A 24,248-nucleotide genomic window follows, 5' to 3' on the forward strand; every position below is an offset into this window, starting at 1 on the left:
TAGCTGCCATTTAAGTGGCTGACACTCAGGTTTTGCAGCAGATTAAATGAAATTTTAGGCGCAGTTTGGCTTGGCTGCGAGCGGACAAAGGAGGCAGCTGTTGTTGGAAATGTAATCTGGCACCACCGGGAAAAGGGTGCCACGGCTGACGCTGTCCACTGACTCTCCCTCGATCTATTCGCCGCCTTATTTCCAACAGAGGCAAAAAGTCCTGTTTCATCCTCATTAAACACACAAAGCACATTGATTAGAAAAGTTGACATAGCTTCTCGGCTTGTTTCCCTGTGAGAGACACTCCACACCCTGTTGATGAGTGAGGCTGTCATCTTATTTTTTTCCATATCCTTCTCAAAAGTTTCATATACTCATAGTTACGCTCGGTTCTGTCAAGGTTCATGCAATTTCCTCAGATTGAGGTGCTTTTGTCCAGGTAAGAAGCTCCAGACAGCTGAAGGAGCCTTTGTGAATGTGTGTTTGTGTGTTTATTGTAGGTCAGAGGGGATTTCCTGGTCTGCCTTACTGTACCGTGACTCTTACAATGTCACCACGCCCTGCCCAGTGTTGTTTATCAAGTGACATGGCAAAGTTTCTTGCAGCCTTGTACTTCTACCTCTTTCTGTCTTTTCCCTCCAGAGGTGTGTCCTGACATATAGGACTCATGCAGGGGTGATTCCCTGTTTTTAAATTAATCATTTAATTGTTAATGTTTATAACAGACTCAAAATAATGTGCAGTTTTAAATTTAATTTAATGAATATACTTAAATTAAATATATTCTTAAATGAATTCTATCTATCTATCTATCTATCTATCTATCTATCTATCTATCTATCTATCTATCTATCTATCTATCTATCTATCTATCTATCTATCTATCTATCTATCTATCTATCATCTATCTTGACTTTAATGTGGAAATGGACTTTTAAAAATGATAGCATGTTATGTATTATAGCACAACACCAGTGGTTCTCAACCTGGGGCCGGGGCCCAATGGGCTGGCCCTCAGCAAACTTCCGAGGGGTGACTTAAAATATTTAATAACTATTGTGTTTGTTGAAAAACATACAGAATCAGAATCTTGAATCTTTTGGAATAACAAAATGTTTTAGTTTTTTTTCGTGGTTAAGTGATGTAATATATCCACACTGTCAGTTTCTGTTAATAAAAAAGTTTGAAAATAAGCAGCAGAAATACCAGAGGAAACATCTAATTCAATATGGGTATTGAATATTGTTTTGGACAATGAGGGGGTCCTTTGAGTCAGAAGGGTTGAGAATTGCTGTGTTACACTTCTCATTCACGTTGAGATTTAAGCTGAGCAGACCTACATGCTGTATGGGAGTCTCATTGATGATCATAATGTATCTTGTGTATATATATATATATATATATGTATTGAATGCTTCCCCTTTTCCTCTATTAATTCTGGTTTTATTGTAGGTCCCGTCTCTGACTTAGGAGATAACTTTTTGAGAATTTTGAGATAGCACCCCTATGGACACTACCCTTTGTTCCTGTCTTTAACGTGTAATATTTGTGTTCATATACCGTGCCCTGTTATGTGAATATGTAAATACATGTACATGTGTGTGCACAGTGATCTGGAGTTTATTAGAGGCCACTCTCTGGCCTGTTCCAGCCTGATGAAATGCGTGAAAAAAGACAGTTGTAAACGAGCTCAGAAAGTAGAGGGGGTATGAACTGTGAACGGCAACAATTTTAGCCCGCCCGCTTCCTCACGCTACTACGGGGCAGAGAGTATTGATGTCAGTTGCCGTTTGAAGCCAGTCTGCGCTAAGTGCTCTGTTCTGTGACTGGAATCTGATTGTCTGTTTTTAATGAAATGGATTAGTTCCACTTGTCCACCGTGAAAAGACTGTGTTCACTCAGACAGGCTTCTAAAAACAGTCTGATACTGTACGGAGTTGTGGTATTTACAAATACAGACCTAGTTTGCACCGCAGGCTGAATATACATTATATGTTTGGCTGGGAGCCACAGAGGGCAGAAACGGTGCTGCTTGCGCTTTGCTCTACTTACGTCGCTTTTTATAACTTTGTGTTCTGTAATGCAACGTGGGGTCGAGGACCGAGCTCTGGAGGGCAAGGTTGGGGTCAAAAATTAGAAGCTGAAACAGGATCATATGCACATAGTGAAGTCTCGCCTACACATACTCAGATAGAGAGAGACCGGTGTCCTTTGCTCATCTCAGCTACTGGAAAAAACCTGAAGTCAAGGGCTCAAACAGGTTTGGTGAGTCAATTTTCTAGAAACAGTAAACACACTGCATCATAATAAATGTCAGAGACACACACCTCTCTCTTTTCTCAAGGCTGTTTTTGGGAAGTCCAGGCACTTGAGATAAGCATCTGAGATATGTTGCGTCAACCTGAGAGACCTTACAGAAAGCTCTTTCCCCCTCCGTTCTCCTCACTTCCTTGTACCCTGTTTCACGCCACCCCTATAAGATCTCTGATCTATGGGACCCCGGACACATTTTTGGCAGAGCATGCAGGTAATGTTCCAGCATGCTTTGAGTTGTGGTTCATTGCCGTGTTAAAACCTGATTTATTGACTTTAGCTGTTGAAGAGGGCTTGCAGGTACATCTGCAGTGATTAAGATTTTTGTATCAGTTGTGTAAGCGTCCCGGGTTGGAACGAGTCACATTTTTGCTTATGAATGGCTGGTTTTCATACATGAAAAGGCCTTCATGCTGAGCTCAGAGCATTTGCTTTGTGTCCAACTCATATCACTAACTCTGTCTCCAAGCAGAAAAAAAATGGATGGAGATGAAACAAATGGTAATATGTTAGTTTTTGCAGAGGCGGGTTCGGACTGTGGCCGTACTGACTGGTTGTTAGAGGCGGAGTGTCTGTAGCCCCAATGCTGAGCTGTCAGTGGTAACGTACGATGGGATGATATGGATTAGAACACTTGTATTGAATTATCTGTGGGTCTGCGAGTAAATGTGGGTAGAAGCGCTGCCATGAAGAATTAGACTGAGCAGCAAAAGCCACAGCCCTGCATGCATGGCATCCATCTTACCACCCCGTTATAAATGGTAAATGTTATACTGTAGTATTAGCATCTTCTTTCCACACCGTGCTAATGTCTGTCCCCTCCACCCATCAAACAACCTCAGAGAGATGCAATTAAGTATTTGCAGCGTTTTCTCAGACTGTCATACAGAATTGTGGAGTAACTAACTAAAAACAGCATTTCTACTTTACACTTTCTAGTAGTGCCACAGTAGCTGCTACTTTTGACAGTAGTCAAAATAATAATACACAAATGCTATAATTGCAGCACCCCCCCCCACCCCACCCCACCCCACCCCACACACACACACACACACACACACACACACACACATACACACATATTTTATTGTGTGTGTAACTTTGCAGCCAAGAAAGTTAAAGAAATAGTCACACTGCCTTCTCTTATGTGTAACATTGGGCAGTCTGATTCATAGGATAATTGGAATAGTTCATGTCAGTGTTAATAAAATCTTTCTGTAGGTATAGTATCGGAATTGAAAACATGGTGAACTGCAGCATTTCAAGAAACTGTGGCATTTTCTATTAATAATTTATCTTTTCAGTGTAATCGTGATTGATTTGTTGCTGTATTATATAGTGTTTGTATATATATATATATATATATATATATATATATATATATATATATATATATATATATATATATATACCTAGTTCTGGGATGAAACTGTAAATGGCGCAGGCTGATAGATCTTTATCTCATTTGGTAGCGATCACATCATTATCTACATAGCGCAGCTGATTGCATTAGCGGCCAATGAGCTGCGGCTCAACATTCCAATACCGGTAGTGTTGCTGTTACAGTCTGCAGCACGCTTTTAGAAACACTCCACCTGTGTAGATCTGCTATGAGGGTTATTTCATGTATGTTACATGTGCAGCAGCAGCATGTCTTACTTGCTCACAGCAACTTCTGTGAATGTATTCGCAGTAGCAAGTCTCTGTATTTGCTCTGCAGCAGCGTAGCAGATCTATCATCAATAGACCAAATACATTAACATGGCTATATCCATTACCATGCCAATTTCTGTTACCATGCCAATCTCTCTGAGAGTTATATATAGTAGACATAATTTGTATATAATTATATATTTTGTAATGTATATTATTATATTTTATTATATTTGATCATTTATTGTATACTTTTATAATGTATTGTATATTATACTTTTGTTTAGATATTTTTATTTAGATTTTTGTTAGTAGCTTCAAGAGAAGGTGACTATTTTTTTAAAAAGGAGTAGCTTGACTTGAGTTTAAATACTTAAAATGTTGAGTAGCTTTTAAACTTTAGACGCTAAAGTTTCAAAGTATCTTCCCCATCACTGCTATATCAGACTTGTGGGAGAAGTGCTCTGGTGTCACAAAAACCTAAAGGTCTCTCTCTTTTTCCTTCCTTCTCTCTCTCTTTCTGCTAATGGCTGTGGCCTGCAAACGGGGGCAGTAGAAGGGTCAGTCTGAATTTTTTATCCCAATAAAGTGCAGGGCCGAGTGCCTTTGAGTCATGCGCTCCGTCCCACATGAATAAAGCACACACACACACACACACACACATATACACACAGACAAGTGTTTGTCCATTCACCTCTGCCTCACTGCCTCACCACGGGCATCTGATGTGCCTTATCAGCGTATTGACGCATGGCTCAAATTGTTTTATGACCATGTGGAAGCAGTTTGTTTCCTGGTCTGATCTTTGATGTCTGTCTCATTATCATTTTCACACCCCACCCTCCCTCATCTGAATTTTGCTTTCTTTCTTTTATATACCTCTATAGCCTTGGCCCTTGGCCCTGATGGACATTCCACCTCTCTAGCACCAACATGTACTGTAAACGAAGATACTGAAAAAGAGTTCAAGCAGCAGATTTCAAGCCCAAAGGTTAATGTGAAATGAGATAGACAGAGGCAATCTTTCCACCAGGGTCTTTCATTCATACTTTATTGAACTCTTTAAGATATTGGTCTACTTCATTGCCCTCTGGACACTAGCAATCCTAAATAATAAAATTTGAAGGCATAATTTACCTCATGTTGTCCAAACCTGTATGACTTTCTATATTTTGCAGAACTTAAAAGATACTTTAAAAATGGTTTCAACTGTATTTGTCCATAGGCAAAGTCAATGGGGCCCAAAACAACATTGGACCCCATTGACAATCATTGTATGAACAAAAAACACCAAGACACTTCAGCTGCCTTGTTTTGTGTTACACTGGATAATATGAAGTCATAAAAGTTTGGAAAAAGGGTACTTTAGATGGCAGGGAATTCCTATTTGGCTTCAGATGAGTCACCAATTTATTATAAATTTAGCTGTATTTATGAGAAGCTTTAAATGAACATGTAATTTCCTGGTATACACTACAGTATTACGGCCCAGGCCGGCAAAACATACGTCTCCAGGGAGAGAGAGAGAGTGAGTGAGAGCAGACCCAGTGCTTATGAGTGATTGAGATGAGGGGCAGCTTTGGAGGCCGACCGCACTCTCACCAGCCGGCCATGCGCCAGTCGGGAGGAATGCAACAGCACTGCCTTGGCCGCTCTTGAAACAGTGCTCTGTTTGTGTGTGGCCTCGTGTCCCAGCTGAGCTCGATAGATGTGCTGAGAGCTCCTTCTTAAAGGCATGAATGTCACATGTTCTCCCCAGACCCGGTGGACATGTCACACAGCTTGGGGCGGCAGTCAGGAGGGTGGTGTGATGTATCAGGTCAGCCGGAGTTCTGTTGGGTTTGGTGTCCTCGCGCCCAGAAAAGTTTTATCAAGTTTTACATCTTCACCCGTTTTCACCCCAACACTCACGTCTCTGGTATTAGTCGCTGTGGTTTCTACGCCAAATTTGAGGCATGTATGTTATGGCTACGCTGAGAGCGAATCGGGGGCTTGCTGGAGAGTGAGTCACAGAGTTCCTTTGGGAATGAGATAGGGAGTGTTTGTTGGCTTTGACATGGTTGCTGGGTTTCGCTCTCTCTGGCCTTGGCTGACATTACCTCTAGTTCTTGCCCCGGCAGATCCAGCCCGTTCGTCCTGCCCGCCCCCCCCCCCCCCCTCCAGGCCGTACCGAAAGCTGAGAAAGGTAGGATCAACAAAGAAACCCAGATAGCGAATGCTGAGGGGATTCTGGGAGTGGAGCGCAAAGACAAAAACAGGTCGGGAGAGACGTGAGAACAGGAATTCCACTGAAACCTGAAATGGCTTCAACGGAAAAGCCGAGGTTATTTATGTGATCGCACTCGAGGCTATTTTCCAGGAGGGTGCCATCCTGCTGTAGCCTGTTTAGCAGCGATAGGCCACACGCTATTAGCATCCGAGTCCTACTGGTATGAGGCCGGGTGAATTTATGTGAATAGCAATTTAATCTTCTGGTTTTAATGGGATATAAAACCCCTTCCCGGACAACTGCCCTCTAATAGGTCTTAAAAGTTGTTTGTTGGTGTTGAGATGGGGGTAATTAGTAGACCCATAGCTTTGGGAGAGGGCGTCGGTGGTCGGGCACTGGCTCTTCCCGCGCAGCCGGCCGATCTTTTGGGCCTGGCTAAAAGGCGCTGGCCACTCCTCGAAGGGAAACATTTGGAGGGCTTGTGACCGCTGCGCTCAAGGGGGTGGAAGGGAAATGAATGGCACAGCACTTAGAGTATCTCTGATGGGAACATTAGCCACATTAGACTGCTCTCAAAATGCCCTAATGGAGCACTCACACTCCAGCACGCACACACCACTAAAAAAAGGATTGCAAATAGTTTTCTGGAACTTTTTAATGTGTGATTTATATATTTCTGTAATTTGCCAGTTGCCCTCTCCCTTGCCTCTTAAGTAAGATAAAAAATGAAACCAGGGTGGTCGGTAATTTCTCTGGACGAGATTGATGATAAGAGAAAGCGGTAAAGCAAAGGGATCTTCAACACCTCTCAATCTCCTTACATGCCCTGTCTTTAAATCCACTCCTGCACAAAGAGCCTCTACATACTCTTGTCCGTAGCTTCCTCTTTTTCTTTCCCGTTCTGCTTTGCCGTGTGAGGAGCTACTGTGGGCTTCCTTTAAAGGCGGTGTGTATGTGTTTTGGGGGTGTTTGTTTGGCGCTAGTGGCGGGGCCTTGGTGTTTGTGTAAATGTCAGAGGCTGTGTCGTTATTGACTGCTCTGTAACGGCTGTGTGCCTCTGTGTTCTCCTACACAACTAGCCCCAGGCGGCCTGCTGCTGCAATACTGCCTTTCTTCTGACGTTCATCAAACTGCTGCTTCTCTCTCTCCCTTTCCCATTTTCTCCCTCCCAACCCCTGCTAGCCTCTCGCTTACTTTTCCGCTCTCTGGATATGTTCTTTTTAGGGCAGTGCCCAGTAGATGTGTGCTTGTCCACTCTGAATAATTTAGAAAAATTTTTGTCCTCTTGTCAGACACAGGCTTGAGCCGTGAGGCAGAGTGAGTGATCTATCTGTTTGGACCTTCTCTCATCTCTTTATTTTCACCAAGCCTCACCAACGCAGACTTCTCACTATGTTCTAACAAAGTCTCAAATGTTTTTTTTTCTTCTTCTTTTGGATACACTTTTTTATCACAGTTCATGTTTGTGAATTCACAAAAGTAAATACAGTGTAAATTTAACGAACTGTTTAATGAACTATATCTTATTATCCCCCCCCCCCCCCCCCCCCCCCAGAATATGATTTTGAATTGAGTGTGATATTGTTAAAATATATATATTTAAAAATAATCTTTTAAAGTATGACATCGAGGCACTAACATGCATATTCTTTAAAATAAAATTTGCAGAATTATACTTAATAACTTAAATAGCTTTTTTAAACTCATTAATTAAAATAATTATTCCACAAAACCACACAGTTTTCTTTGGTTAATTGGTCTAAAGAAAATAAATAATTAAATAGGTTATGGATGTGATTTTTATGTGCATTTCAAAGTTGCCATGTGGACGCTGCATGGGGAGTTTTTCTCTGCTATTGATTTGAGTATTAGCTTGTGTTAGCGTAGAAGCTAGCTACAGTCAGATCTCAGGGGTTTACCCATGTGTTACTCATGAACACACACACACACACACAGGCTCCTCACACCTCTCTCTGCATGTCTGTCAGCTCTTGTAGTGCAAGGGTCAGTGGCTCCAGGAGGGAGTTATGTGAATAAACTTTTTTATGGCTCTCTCACCCCCCTTACTGCCACTTACAATCATTGAGGGGATTTTACTGTTGACGAGTATATATCTGCGTTAAACAATTATTTTTATTGATCGTAGCTCTTGGTTAAATATATTTGAAGACTATTTTCTAATACTGAGGAAAAATGCTGAGATGAAATGATGAGATAAAGTTGTATAACTGGCTAAAGCCTGTATGGTTTCTGTGTGTTTCCAGTAACCATGTTTATGTGCACATAATTTTACATATTCTGATTAAGGCTTTTTTTCTGAAAAATATAATTATGATTATTTTTCTGTAGCTGTTAAAATGCTGATTTTAGTACGTTGCACAGTAATTAAATCAATTCTCACCCAGTTCTCCTACAAAAGTAAAAAAAAAAAAAAAGCTCTTGAGACTAATTTTCTATTCTAATGTTCTCGATATTCTATTTTATGTCAGAATCCGGCTCACAGTCCCATATGCCCCATTTCCTTTTCTCTTACTTTCTCTTTCTCTCTTCATCTTTCCTTGTTGTTTTGAGAGCTCTGGGCATCTGTGAGGAAGAAAGCGGCCTCTTGGTGAGGTGAGGTGTGCGTTAGATTGTGAATGTGTGTGCTTATGAGAGAGGGTCAGTCTTGCTGAGGTTTCTTCTCCGGAGACTGCAGAGCAAAAAGGGCGCTGACTTACAGGTTTAACTTTTCCTTTTGTTCTTTTTTTCTCTCTTTCTCCATCATCAACTCCCTCCTCTCCTTTCTGAACCCCTAAGGTTGAGTCAGTGCAGACCTGCAGCCAGATAGTGAAGAAAAAAGAAAAAAACATTTCCAAAGATAGTCTGGGCTGGGAAAAACAAACACCTGAACAGCCCCCTAGTGACGATGGACAAATGAAAAAGAGCAAAAGAGAGAGATACCAGAGACAGTATAAAGGAGAGGAGATGCACAAGAGAAATAACAATGTTTAATATGGCAGATGTAGGAATGAGAGTCCTTCGGTTTGTAGAATTGCCTGTAGAGTGCACACATGCAAATTTACCTGACCAAGGCCTGTCACAATATCAGATTTTACAATTAAAAAATGACTATCAGTCAAATTAATCTTTACCTTCATTTTGTGTTTTATCTAACTTTTTTGAGTGCCGATAATGTGTCACTTTCGTTTGTCATCTTTGATGACATGATTTTGTGTGACAGTAGTAGCTACACACTGCATCAACATCATCATCATCATCATCATATTCTACTTCTTTTTTGCACTTTATACCCAGCATTAAGGTGCAATTCTGCCACCTACTACTAAGTCAACTAGATCAGTTCTGGCACTGGATTATTTATGATGTTACCGTATGTATTAGTATTAATAAAATATCAATAGCAACATTTTTTTTTTGCAAAAGAAGCTAAAGATTTTAAGTGAAATATTGAAATGAAATCCATTCAGATAAATTAGAGCTGTTCTTGTATGCCTATTGCTAACATAGAAAATAATGGCTTGTTAGAGGCAAAGTGTTTGTGTTTAATGCATGTGTGTCTTTCCAAGTGCGTGAGGCCAGTACCTGGTGTTTGCTGAGCTTTATGATAGTATAAGGCTGATGAGTGATCTTCTGTGGCCGCCAGCTGCTGCTGCTGTCTGCTCTGGTCTGCATGTCCCTGCACATCCCCGTTCTCTCCATGTATATGTGTGTGTGTGTGTGTTTTGCGTACAGGTGACCGCTGACCTATTGCGTGTGAAGGAACAGGAAAAAATTACCCCTCTGAATTTATGTGAACACCTCCCATCACAAGTGTCAGCATTTGTGTGGTTGTAGGTTTATCTGAGCATATGGATTCAAAGGGGATAAATGCGGAATAAGAACCTTAAAAAACGCGATTGGAAGCTTTTCGGATACTGTACTTTATATACACTACACCACAGTGACAGAGCCGAAGGTAGCTGAATAATTAATGAAGTACAAGCGAACAGACTTCCAGCTGTTCAGCCACCGTAGGACACGCTATTCATAAATGTTTGAATGTCCTATAAGAAAATATATTCAAATTGAAAAAGCACAAAAAAGCCTTAATGGAAATATGAATTGCCCAAGTTGAATACGATGGGGGACAGAAAGGGCGAAAACGCTGAGCGAAGTGCAATTATGTGAAAGCAAATGTTATGGAGCCTCAGAACTGGCTTTGGTCCTCTAATTAAAATGGCTGAAAATGTTTTGACAGTGTCTGAAGCCATGCCCCGGGCCCCAGCTCTGCGCAGCTCCAATTTCTCTTCCTTACAGATGCAGCGATACATTTATGCAGAACGTGCTGTGAATATCTCACTCACCCCCACCTCCTCCCCTCTATTTCATTCCCTCGTTCTCTCTGGCTCTGAGAGAGACAATGAAGAAAAGAGGTCTCCATGATCTGCGCTTCAGAGGCTGCAGCTGAAGCCCCGTCCGTGCGCATTGTTATAGGAATGATCTGTGTGTTTGGGCAACACTGATGCCGTTTCGGTGTTTGTGCCGGTTAAATGAGTGCTAAGGCTTAATTAGTACTCAGCCATATTGAAAAGTATATTTCAAAATATGCATTTTTGTAAATCTTTGGGGATACCTCAGACTGAAATCTATTTTATAACAATAATTCCAATAATAATGACTTTTTTCTGCAGTAATTATTTTGGGCACAAAGCCTGTGTTCCTCACAGGATTAAATGAATCTGGGTTTAATTAATTGATGCATTTGGAGCAGTATAGTAGTTTGCACATTGATTAATTAGGCTATTTATGACAATGAACATCACTCTCTGTTTCCATTCCTCTACAGTCTTGTCATTCTTTCTAGGGTCCCAGATTTGTGTGTGCGTATCTGGATGCAGGTTAGCCTGGTATTTGTTTCTGAGCATTTTTTTTCTTTCTCCTTAGCTTAAAAAAAGAAAAAGAGCAAAGCACACAACCTTCCCATGCTGTAATTTGTGCTCTCTATAATTTTGACATTTTGGTTTTGGGTTAAGAGTAGTCTACAGTTGCTACCATCAGCAGTGAGGTTTTCTCCTCACAAGAGAGATAGAGAGAGAGAGCGAGAGAGAGAGAGGATGCGCGCATGGTTTTACGCTCTGACGGTTATATAAAGATTTGGCCATTTAATTACAATCATAAACACAGTTTAAGAGGCTCTGACTGTATTATTAAAATTATGTTTATGAGGTTATGCAGGAATTCATTTTTAAACAGTCCATTCCAGCGTCTATGGAAGCCTGATTCGCACATCCAAAGTGCAGGAGCGGTCGGAGCAGCAGTTACAATAATCCGGGTGACGGAACAACGTTTCTGTTCATTGTTCACGGGTGTCTTCGCCAAGAGTTCTCCATCTGTCCCTCTGGGGCTTCTGCTCTCCAGGCATGTTCCCCAGTGGTAAAGCGGATCCCCAGCACAGCTCCTGGGCTGCTTCTGCATGAAGTCATCATCAGGGTACACGCTCTCCCTACATTCACATCCATAAGCAGAGTAATGTTTGACTGCTGAGTTAGTGCTTTATAAAGAAAAGGTTTCACTGGGGTTGTTAAGTCTGCATATATATGGAGCATTTAAACACTTTTGGTCACTTAAGTCAGGTGTATGAATGTCATTTGTATTAATAACAAACCAAGTGACACCTGCAAACACACGATGCTTTTTTTTCTCTCCAAAACTTCACTTCACTATTTAAAGACCTGTTTGCAGTTACTTTTAATTAAATGGACTCTAAATGAGAAGAACGGACTTTGTATAAACAAGTTCATACAATATTTTTGTTGTGATAAATATACACAATTTTACAGTTCAAAAGTTTGGGGATGGCAAGATATATATATATATAATATATATATATTAAAATACAAAACAGATGTCACGTGTCAAGTGTCACAAGATCAGAAATCATTCTGATTTTATGCTCGAGAAACATTTCTTATTATCTTCAGTGTTGAATACAGTTTAAAAACTATAAAAGAGGACAGCATTCATTTGAAATATAAATGATTTGTAACAAATGTCTTTACTGTCACTTTTAATTAATTTAATGTGTCCTTGATGAATAAAAGTTTTAAAAATGAAATATTTGAAAAAACTTTACTGACCCCAAACTTTTGAATGGTGTATATTTATCCTTTAAAACATAAACTGCTTTGGGCTGTATGTTAAAAAAAAAAAAAAAAAAAGCCAAAAATAAATGTTATATCGTATAGTGAATATGTGTGTGTGACAAGCAGAGAAGCACAGTGTCACAGCAGGGAAGTCGAACTCTCTGGCGCTCAGTATTTATATTTCTCCCCAGCAAAAGTCAAACCAACTATGACACATGTGCACGTGTCTCACATGCGCAAATATACATTTATACACACATATAAAGTCCTGATTGGCCTCCTCGCCAAAACAATAACGCTTTCATATCCCGGTTCTTTAAAAGCATTGGGGGGTAATTGTGTTTTGTCTTCGTTCTTGTGTGGCAGATTGTAGAGCAGTGCCTAATGACACACCGAGAGGATTGTGAAATTAGCCTCATTGTTGCTCTTAAATACTGAAATCAGCTTCTTGTATTCAGCAATAACTGTATACATGCACGCGTTATGGTCGGTCCCGAGCAGCCGGGTTTGATTTGACTGGCTTGAGAGGGAAACGTATGCCACTCTCTGCAGTTATCATTAGCTGGGCAGGCCCTGTTTAGCCGTGTGTATTTCTGATTGGAGGGGACACGTCTCTCCTCGCTGTAATAATGATAAGGAGAGGGGAATCAGGTGTGTGGAAATCTCTCCTGCTCTTAATTGCGTTTGCTTGTCCGGCAGGCAGGCAGACTGGAGACATGATGGTGTACATCGGAATGAGTTGATGCTGGGATTACTTGCATAATGTGGAAAGGGAATTCCAGCAGGATTTTAACCCATATTTTTACTCCATTCCTTATAAATGCTATAGTGCTGCAAGTGTCACAGATTTTAAGACGAGTTTGTTTCTTAACTCCACACATAGATAATAGTTTCTGTGTCATCTCAGTATTTCTTTTAATTAAGTCTTTTTTTTCCCCCTCTCTGTCTATTTGGAAAGTGCAAATAAAGGGCGCATTGCATCTCATTGTTTAGATATTACTCTGCGTTCTTTTGGCAAGGCGGAGAGAAATGCATAATGTTTGGGTTTGGAGGACACACAGTGTGAGAAGTGTCTCAGAGTCTTTTGCAGGATTTTTATGGCACTTCCTCTGTCCAGCTTTGTCAGTGAACAAGTGTTGGTCAAACAGGCCTTTGTTTGTGGCCAGTCACTCGGCACACCACAAAGAGTCTGGAACCGGACAAAGAGGCAAGTGTGTGAGAGCGGTGCTGGGCTGACCCGACCAGACTGCTTGGAGGAATACTGATACAAGCCGGAGGCACACATGACCTGAACACAGACACTCATTAGAAACTTCACTCTGGTCAGATTTACAAACATTTTCTTTTCTTTTTTTATTGTGTTTTTAGATGTTTGGTATGTATTCAACAGGGAGATTCACATGTCCACAAAGTATTTTAAACAGTATTTTGCTTTAAACGTGTGTATGTGCGTGTATAATATTTGAACTTTTACAAATTCATTTGTTACACTGCAAGGCAATTAAAATGATCTAGCAAATGCAAAAAAGTTGTGAAAAACTTTTAGTTTCCAATTTTTAGATGTACACTACCATTTAAAAAGTTTGGGTTCAATAAGATATTTTTTGTTTAGCAAGGACACATTCAATTGATCAAAAGTGACAGTAAAGGCATTAGTAATGTTACAGTTTTTTTGCTTTAAATAAATACTGTTCTTTTGAACTTTATTCTCATTAAATAATCCTGAAAAAGTATCACATTTTATGAAGCAGTACAACTGTTTTTAATCAGCATTAGAATGATTTCTGAAGGATCATGTGTCACTGAAGACTGAACAAAACAGTTATTTCAAATGCTAATAATATTTCACAATATTCCTGTTTTTACTGTATTTTTGATCAAAAATACTTCTTTCAAAAGCTTTTGAATGGCGGTAGTGTATTCTTTATAATGTACGTTTATATAAATTTCAACCCAAAATACTTATTAAAAAGTTTGACATTGATTGATTTATAAAATGTATTTTATTCGTTGTAAACAGGATGCATTGTGCTTAATTAACTTTATGAAAATGTAATATGAAAATTGTAATTTCATAATTTTGAGACTTGAGCAGGTGCAGAGGTGAAGGGACACCTCAAACACAAATATATGCAGAGGCTCTTGAAAGCATAAGCCGCTGATAAAATTCAAAAATGATATTACATGGCATTGTCCTTTCCCCCCCTGCATTCAGTAATCCTGTTACTGCATTGTTGCATTACTTCAATTACCATTATCTCTGAGAGCTGTCTTAACACAATCGTCAAGGACAAAACAAAAGGAGCCGCAGTCTCGGCTAGTGACAGCAGTGAAGCTGTCGAGATGGAAGGCTGAGAGTACAGCTCGTGAAATGCCAGCAACTGTCCAAATGACCTGCGCTTTCGCATGTAGGAGGTTTTGAATTGCTCTACGCAAGTGCGTTCATATCCGGTGCTTTTGTTTGCCGTGGACGCCGTTTGTGTTGCGTGTGAGTGTGTGAGTGAGGGGGGTGGTTTTTAGTGGTGGGAGGAAGAACAATGGATGAATCTGCATGTCGGGGATATTGGGCTGCCCGAGCTGTTTTAATCTGGCATTCATCTTAGTCTGCCAGCGCCATCGATCCAGACGGCACACATAGAAATGCACCCCGCTCTCTTAACAAAGCCAACTGTAGACATTACTCCAAATATACACGCTCTCCATCTATACGTGTCAGTCATCCATGTGTGTCAGTCAAGATAAATCCATTGGTAATGCTCGTTTCATGCACTTAGCAGTATTTAACTGTATTTTAATGGAATTGGTATGACGGTAAAACAATTTTTCATTTGTAAATGCGCTTGTGTAACTAACACAATGCCTTTTGAACACCGACAAACAGGTTACGTGTGTGCGTTCGAGTGCACTTTTGCAATATTATTCGACTGACCTGTCCCCTAGGCGGATTTTATACATTCTGCACCCCAGACGAGCTGTCTGAAATTTGCGCAAGTCATAACTTGACACTTTTTGGTTATTTTTGCACTGTAAAGCTATCTGTTTGGTGTGCTACAGTTTTCCTGTGCAAGATGCAGGACTCAGCAAGGGGGGGATTGGGTGGATGGGGGGCTCACAACATATTTCCTTCCTCCTCGTCTCCGGTTACACCATGGGCACCAGTCACTCTCTGCCAAGCCATCACCGCTCTGTAATACAGCCTTACTTTTTGTCAAGATCATTTAATGTGGCTTTATCTAACTGCAGTTTAATGCGGGTGTGTGTGTGTGTGTGTGTGCCGATTTAGCTGGATTAGTCGGTCCTGTGAGGATGTGGTTGGCAGTTTTGGGGGTGGGGGGGTTGTTCTTGTTTTCCCGTGGCTCTGTGCTGTAACATTGCTCTGACATTTCCCTGTGTAAAAACTGCCAGCAATGCACTGAGTGCTCGCATCCGTCTGTAAGTAGCCATGCCGCTGCCAGCTCCCGCAGACCAGTCCAACAACTGTCACCGGCAGTCTCTGCCTCCAACGCTACGTCTTGCCAGCTTGTCCGGACTGACCCGCTTTCGCTGCAAATTGGAGAGCTTTCTAATTATCTGAGGAATCGGTGAAAATTAGAGCAAGGCCGCTTTTCGACTTCTCTTAAGTGTTTAGAGTGTCAAGGCACAGATTATCATTACATTTAGCAAGCTTGCGCACCCAGCGGTGGCCACGTAAGTTGCACACATTAAACAGCTGAGAACCCACAAGTCCCTCATCTGCTTTTATTGCTCATCCATCCCGAATGCTCAGCTCTCGACTTCCCGTCTCAAAAAGACAGTCAATGATGCAAAGAATACTCTTTCATCTCTCTTGAGAAAATTAAAATTAGACCAAAAGGAGGGGGAGGCTAATTTCTTTGGCAGGCTGCTGCTTTTAATTCCACCCAGTAAAATCTTCAGAGTCTAATAGCAGATTATTGGAGCACCTGTCGGTGGTTCGCCGACTCCTGTCATCGGAACAGATTGTGACAGTTTTGTCAGAAGAAGAACCTGGCTGCGAGCGTGCCAAGCACGATGCCCGCATGGCACACGCCGGTGCCTGTGAGAGGCACGCCAGTCAATAATACTGCAGCCTGCGTGAAGCTATCAATTATTGCCGCAATTATTTGTCTAGTTGGATATTCAAAATGTCATGTGAAAAAGATGATTACATATTCCGCTGAGCGTTGCCATGTGTAATGAAATGAAGTCGGCCCTTGTTAAACATGGAGATGCGGTAACCTGTCCTTCAGAGATCCCCATGGCTGGTGAGGAGATGCCGAATCCTCAAAGTCTATTTAAAGACTCGAACCTTCCGTAGACCCGGTTTCGAAAGCGAATCGGGTTTTGTGTTCGACATGAGGCAAATTAAAACTCTCTCTCCAACTCGACAACAACAGATAGCCATTATGGTTGTAGCTGTGTGACGGGAGTGAAAAATACCCTTTGCATGATAATACAAAAATGTATACTAGGTTAAACCCTCTGCAGGTGGCAGCAATTAAATGTAATTTCTGCAGATTGTAATGATCCATAATTTAGCTGGCCTTTGCATCAACCCCCCTGCTATAAAGTAGTGTGCAGTCTTGATTTGGTGCAGGGCTTTCAGCTGTTGGTCATGAGTGAGATTGTCAGGAGGTGCTCGTGGGTGGCAGGGCCACAGATCAGCAATGTGCTGTTATTTTTCTCTCTATTTACACCAACCGTCACCTCCCTCACTGCCCATCTCTCTCAGCTGAAAGCTGGCATGTGATATCGTCACCATTGCTCTTTTGTTCTGGGACCTTGGATTATTTATTTTTTTAAATGTCTGTCAAATCTGATATTATTTTGAGGTCCGAATGGCTTTGTCTTTAGCACATACCAGGGCTATATGCAGTTTCTGGTGGTATTTGGAAAGATTTTGATTTTGGCCTTTTAAATGTGTATGGTTTGTTACCTTTAATTCATAACTTCTCAAAATAGACAAACGTACTAATTATGGTGCACTTGCTTGTGGGTGATATATCATAGGTTTGAAATGATATTTGAATAAGAAAGTTCAAATTTTGTTAAAGAGTACATTTTGAGTGTGTACACGCACACTTTTTTGAGTACTTTTGTTAAATATCTCATAATAAATCTCATAAATATATATATATATTATATCGTCCCTTTCAATTCTCAGGGAGAGACAAGCAAGTTCAATTGTCTTATTAAATAGAGACAATATTTAGTTTAAAAGTGGGTGATTTTCAAAATGTACACTTTAATTAGAATAATGATAATGCTAACTGATATTCAGTATATTTTGAGTAAAAGAGAACATTACGGTGGTGTTACTGACAGGGCTCAAGTTGGCAAAGTTTTGGGAAACACTGGTAAACATCACCATCTGTTATATTATTTTTAGCTTCACTCATGTCATTCCTAACATGCAGCCATTCCTAAACACTATCATTTATTTGTTACACACCTTGCTCATCATGTAGGTGTGTGTTTTCGTTGACCATGTTTAAGAAGTGCCAAGGCAGAGACAAAATGATGACAGCACAAAAGGGTTCAGCGATGTCCGGAGGTGGCTGTCTGCCCGCAACAGAGCCTTCCAGAACCACCCCCATTTGTGTGCATTAACAGGATTATCTGAGAAAACCCACAGTGGCTCTGGCCTGCCTTTCCTCCGCTGAGCAACAGAAAGGCCTTGCCTCGTTACATGCTTTGCTGGCTATTGAAGACTTCAGAGAAAGCCCCTCTGAGGAAAACAAACTAGATGAAAGAGTGCACGCTGCCTGTTCGGCACCGTTCAGCACCTCTTTCAGCCTTTCTTCTCGCCATCTCTCCATTTTTTGCTTTTTTTCCTCTCCCCCTCTTTCTCTCGGGATGGTTGTAAACAGTACATGATAGCAGTTTAGAGACCTCTGGCTTGTGGGGGGAGTTAAATCCATCTCCCCTGTCCATTTTTGATGTTTGTTGTTGTGGTTCCTGTGTGGATGATGGCTCTTTTCCTGACCGCTTGACCTTGCGTTTTTGGGAGCGTAGGTAGATATCTGTATCTTGCATATAGCATCCCTTTTAGCGCTGGTAATTTTCAGAGTTCAAACTGTCACTCATTACTTCATGAAAATATCCATTTCATTGCCATTTGTGAGTTAATCGTGTGTTTTTAACTATAGGCATCCTGAACCCGCTGCTTGTTTACCTGTTGAAGATGCAAATGCCATTTTCATCACATTTTTTTTATTTATTTAGAAATGTAATCAGTGTAATTATCAAAAATGGTTCTGTAGCTTTTGACAGCTTTTTATCTGGACTACATAAAACATTTAGACAAGCATATTTATGAGAGAGGTGTATGTAAATGAAGATGTTTTTATTTTTTATTTTTTAAGTTATAAAAGCATCTCTGGTCATCATTGGGAGCTGAGACCAGGTAATCAAAAATAATAAGGCATTCACATGTGAATATACTGGGAATACTGTATCAGTTCCTCCAAAATGCAGAAAGAAAAATATTTCATAAATTGGTAACACTGCATCAGGCGTCAGCACAGTGTGTTTAATGTTGAAAGGCTCTTGTTTCCAGCCTCCTTTATTATTTAATCTCCTAAATAAGGTGGCGTAGGAGTCAGAAACATCAAATGAGATTACAAACGCAATGGGAGGAACATCACAGGTCACTGTCAAAGTGCCGTTGAAAGTCAATTATTGTTTTAAGTGTTCCTTTGCTGTGACAATTGTCCACATCACAATTTCAGTTGTAAGGGAGGGGATAGTCTCTCTCGTTTTTCTTTTTTTATTCTACCTTCTTTTATTTCCATTTGAAGCTATTTTTGTTTGAACGCATCTTTTGTGAAATTGCATTTGAAGAGCAGACAATTTATTAAATGGAATTCTAATTTTAAAACAAAAAACAAAGTGTTGTGTGAGGTGTTACAACAAATGTTCTTATTCCCCTCTAGCTTTGCACTGGTTTACAACACCTGGACATTGAGTAATGCAACCTTAAACAGATCCTAACAATGTGTGTTCTTCCTCTGTTGCTCCCTTTACGGGATCTATTACTTTAGTCCTTCCAAATTTTGTTTACTGTATGCTTCCTGTTCATCTGTTTTTGTACATGGATGAAAGCGTTCAGCTTGAGAAAGCAGTATTGTTTGCTTTTACTGCCCGGCTGACAACCACAAAGCAGAAGTGTATCACCCCATGCAAAGACCTGAGCCAAACCCCAACACAGTCTTTCTCTGCTGGAATATCAGTGCTTTGTCTGGTCTTATGTTGTGAAAAGCTCTGCTCCACTGGGTTCTGGCCTGTACTGCTGTTTGGGAGCATGTTTATAATAAGACCTGTGTTTACTGTTATGTGATACTTACTTTAGCCTGCTGAGGGGCTAAAGCTGTTGAAAGACTGTTAGTATGGGGGGCTGCAAAGGCCCGGGGTCTAGGCAGGTTCATAAATGATTAAGGCCCAATCTGTAGGGTTTTTGTACGTCCAAAATACACCAGGGAGCAACTGAGAAAGGGAATGAGTGTGAACAAACACATGTAGCAGATGTAGAGACCTATTAACCAAATGGTTTTCCTTTACATGACTTGCAGTTAATGTCTTTGGTACAGTTAGAGAATTAACTCTTCTGTTATGTGTTTTGCAGGTAAAGATGAGCCCAGCAGCTACACTTGCACAACCTGTAAACAGCCGTTCAGCAGTGCCTGGTTTCTGCTGCAACATGCCCAGAACACTCATGGCTTCCGCATCTACCTTGAAAGCGAGCGCGGAAGTCCGCTCACGCCCCGTGTGGGAGCTCCTTCAGGAATGGGCGCAGATTGCTCCTCTCAGCCCCCCTTGCATGGCATCCATCTCCCAGAGGGAAGCCCATTCAACCTGCTGCGGATACCCAACTCTGGACGTGATGGACCTCCTCTCCGAGAGGGTCGGTTTCCCCCTACGCCGCCTCTCTTTAGCCCTCCACCCCGCCATCACTTGGACCCTCATCGCATGGAGCACCTGAGCCCGGAGGAGCTGGCTTTGGCCACCCATCACCCGAGTGCCTTCGACAGGGTGCTGCGCCTCAACCCCATACCCATGGATCCCCCAGCTATGGACTTTTCTCGTAGGTTGAGGGAGCTGGCTGGTAACACCTCAGGGTCAACTCCTCCTCTCTCACCCAACCGTCCCAGCCCTGTGCAACGGCTACTACAACCATTCCAGTCAGGAACCAAGCCACCCTTTCTCTCTAGCCCTCCCCTACCTTCCATGCAGTCCCCCTCTGGCTCCCAGTCCACCCCAACCCCTCTTACTCAACAGCCCAACACGCCCTTGAAGTCCAAGTCTTGTGAGTTCTGTGGGAAGACCTTCAAGTTCCAGAGTAATTTAATAGTGCATCGACGCAGTCACACGGGTGAGAAACCGTACAAGTGCCACCTGTGCGACCACGCCTGCACGCAGGCCAGCAAGCTGAAGCGGCACATGAAGACACACATGAATAAGTCATCACCAATGACTGTCAAATCCGATGATGGCTTGTCCACAGCCAGCTCCCCTGAACCGGGAACCAGCGACTTGGTGGGTAGTGCCAGTAATGCCCTCAAGTCTGTGGTAGCCAAATTCAAGAGTGAAAACGATCATCTGATTCCAGAGAATGGAGAGGAAGAAGAGGAAGAGGAAGAGGAGGAGGAGGAAGAAGAGGAGGAGGAAGAGGAAGAGGAGGAAGGAGAGGAAGAGGAGCTGGATAGGGAGAGAGGTAGAAACAACTACCACTTTAGCCTCAACGTTGAGGCTACACGGCACCACGAGAACAACGGTGGCCGTCTGGGTGCAGGTGAGGGTGAGGATGGGATCCCGCGCTCGCTGCCTGAGGTTATTCAGGGCATGGGCTTAGCTGCCAGCATGCAGCACTACAGCGAGGCATTTCATCAACACAAGCGAGGAGCTCTAAACTCTGACAATAATGCACATAGGGGCATGTGTGATGAGGACTCTGCTCTGGAATCAGACAGAGTGGACGAGGGCTGTGGCTCAGCTATCAATGGTCGCGGCTCGTCCCCCAGCGAGTCTGCCTCCGTTGGTTTGTCCAAGAAGCTCTTGCTGGGCAGTCCTAGCTCACTTAGTCCTTTCTCCAAACGAATCAAGCTGGAGAAAGACTTTGACCTCTCGACCCCTACAATCCCCAACACTGAGAATGTCTATTCTCAGTGGTTGGCTGGCTACGCTGCCTCTCGGCAGCTCAAGGACCCCTTTCTGAATTTTGGGGATTCCAGACAATCGCCTTTCGCCTCGTCTTCAGAGCACTCCTCAGAGAACGGAAGCCTGCGCTTCTCTACGCCACCAGGGGACCTGGATGGTGGCGTCTCGGGCCGCAGCGGGACTGGCAGTGGTGGCAGCACGCCACACCTTGGGGGTCACGGTCGGCCCAGCTCGAAAGATGGCCGACGCAGTGACACCTGTGAGTTCTGCGGCAAAATATTTAAAAACTGCAGCAATCTGACAGTGCACCGGCGCAGCCACACGGGCGAGAGGCCTTATAAGTGTGATCTCTGCAATTATGCATGTGCTCAGAGCAGCAAGCTAACACGGCACATGAAAACACACGGGCAAGTGGGCAAGGACGTTTACAAATGTGAAATCTGTCAGATGCCTTTTAGTGTGTACAGCACCCTTGAGAAACACATGAAAAAATGGCACAGTGACCGCGCATTGAACAACGAAATTAAAACTGAGTAGCGGTGAAGTGTGGTGACTCACTTGCCTGTTAACAGCGAATAACACCTTACCCCACTCCCACCCTCATCCTTGTAGATTTCCCTGTTTCACTAGTCCCGTGGCGGCTAAGACAACGTGCTTGGCACCACCAGCACACCCTTTTCATTTACCGTTGAATGCATGATCTGTATCGGGGCAATACTATTGCATTGACGCAAACTTGGAGCCTTTCTCTTGTGCAATAATTTACATGTTGTGTACTTTTTCTTTTTTCTTTCCCATTTTGGAAAATTATGACAGCATGCATGATATATTTTGGCTAATTTTAAAATAAATTGTCCCTGGTTGGTTAGTTGTTTAGTAAATGTGTTGCTATTTTAACGTTCATTATTTTGAAATGTTTTTTCTTTCATTTTATTTTTTTATTTTAAGATCTAAGAAAAAGAAAAGAAAAACAACCATGCTGCATACATTCTGTAATACATATCATGTACAGTTTTGTGTTGTAACATGGAGGACTACAGGCTATTGCTTAACCCTCTTTGGACGGGCTGGATATCGCACTTAAACTAATCTTTCAAAAAGATGTTCTGTCCACATAGGGTTAAAATATTAATTGGCCCCTATTATGGAATAAAAGTAATGACAGCCTTTGAATTTCTTGAAAAGGAAACAGCATTAAGATTTGAATTTGTACTATCATTTGGTAAAACAAACAAAAAGAGTGCCTTGGATATCTTGAAATTGCATTGGTTAATCTCATCTGCTGTAATTCTGGAGTCTCAGCTAGATACTACGTAAGGATCGATTGGATCCTCAAAAGGTTCTTGCATCAAGCACCTGACCGCTACAGTCAACTGTGACTTTAGAGAGAAATAGTAGTAATCAAAAAGCTAAGTAAATTTCTAGTTAATCATCATTAGGTACCTATGTAAAATGTATCTTTCCATTGTGGTTTATGTCCTGGGCATGGCACAAGCAGTATATGGTGTGAGATTCAGTCTTGTTTACTTCTTCTATCTGAAGGTACTGTACTTGGCGGTACTAGTTTTCAATCCACAATCATTTGACTTTTCTGTGTTTGTTCAAGTCTTATCTTCAGTAGCACAACATTTTGACGTTTCTTTGATGACCATTGTTAGTGTGAACGTCCATTGTGAAGGAACACTTGAGGGCATTTGGACCGAACTAATGTAATGTACACTTGAGAATTGGTTATTAAGAAAGCATTGAAATATTTGCAGCTGTCAGTGATGATTAACTATGAATTGCCTACAGGTCTGAGTCAAAATCTTATTTCTTTATTATTGCCTATGTCTGAGCTCCCTAAAAGACTAAATGAGCCTGAAAGACCGTCTGAGCGAGAGAGAGAGAGAGAGAGAGAGAGAGAGAAACAGAGAGAGGGAAAACCATATATGTCACTTTTGTTCCTTTGTTTTATATGAGTTTCACACATAGTGTGGTATAAGTTGACATTCAAGGAGACTCTTTTTCACTGCTGCATTATGACATCAAGGACTTTAGACAACGTTTTTGGTGTTTAGACAGCACCTGCCACTCTGCCCTTCTTTTTGTATTAGACATGCTAATTGGAAGTATAGTAGTTGAGTATAAATTACAATTGCTTGCTTGTTGGACAACGAAGTGCACTGTTAAAGTTTCCCAGTTTACAGGTATTCACGAGAGGGAAAACTTCCAAAAGAATCGAACATGGTGTCATTATTTAATGTAAAAAAGCCAACTCCTCCTCTCACCTCACGAAGATAAAGCCCAACTCCGATATAATATTATTGTGTCAAAGCACACAGTGCTTGACAAAGTACGGACAATTGAAACTTGCTGCTTTCACTGCAAGAACTTTTTTTTGTACAAATCTTTTTTTAAGTATGAAAATAAAATGACTTTTTTAAAAGGTAACATTTCATTATCTTAGGGGAAACTGTATTTAAGTTTGTTGTTTCTCTTTTCCTCTTTGTCTTGGTGGTGTTCAAGACTTGATCACATTATATATAAAATGGGAAAAAATATGTTTTTTTTTCTGCTTTTTCTTTTTACATCTTGGCTCTTCACAGCTCTTCAGGTCAAACTTGCATTGGGGAAAGGTTTAAGATTATATATAAAATATATAATAGAGAAACTTAAATATAGGAAAATGCACATCATGTCGGTTCCTATGCTAAAACACATTTATGGTCTACTTTCTTCTGTATTTCTAGAATGGTATTTGAATTAAATGTTCACCTAGTGTAGGTACTACAGTATTTATATTGAGGCTTGTATTTTTAACTGTT

At 41.5% G+C, this 24,248-nt stretch overlaps 1 protein-coding gene across 2 annotated transcripts in view; it reads left to right on the forward strand.

Annotated features, from left to right (window-relative positions):
• bcl11aa (BCL11 transcription factor A a) overlaps positions 1-23,648 on the forward strand; it is a 50,704-nt gene extending 27,056 nt beyond the window's left edge. For both annotated transcript variants that reach the window (XM_084391081.1, XM_084391082.1), the window contains exon 3: positions 19,910-23,648. In XM_084391081.1, the coding sequence (XP_084247207.1) occupies positions 19,910-21,978 (2,069 nt within the window). In that variant the 3' untranslated portion in view covers positions 21,979-23,648. The remainder of the gene's footprint in view (positions 1-19,909) is intronic.
• The last annotated feature ends 600 nt before the right edge of the window (positions 23,649-24,248 follow it).

Source organism: Rutilus rutilus (genome assembly GCF_951802725.1).
Source record: "Rutilus rutilus genome assembly, chromosome: 20".
In the NCBI taxonomy this organism is placed as follows: domain Eukaryota; kingdom Metazoa; phylum Chordata; class Actinopteri; order Cypriniformes; family Leuciscidae; genus Rutilus; species Rutilus rutilus.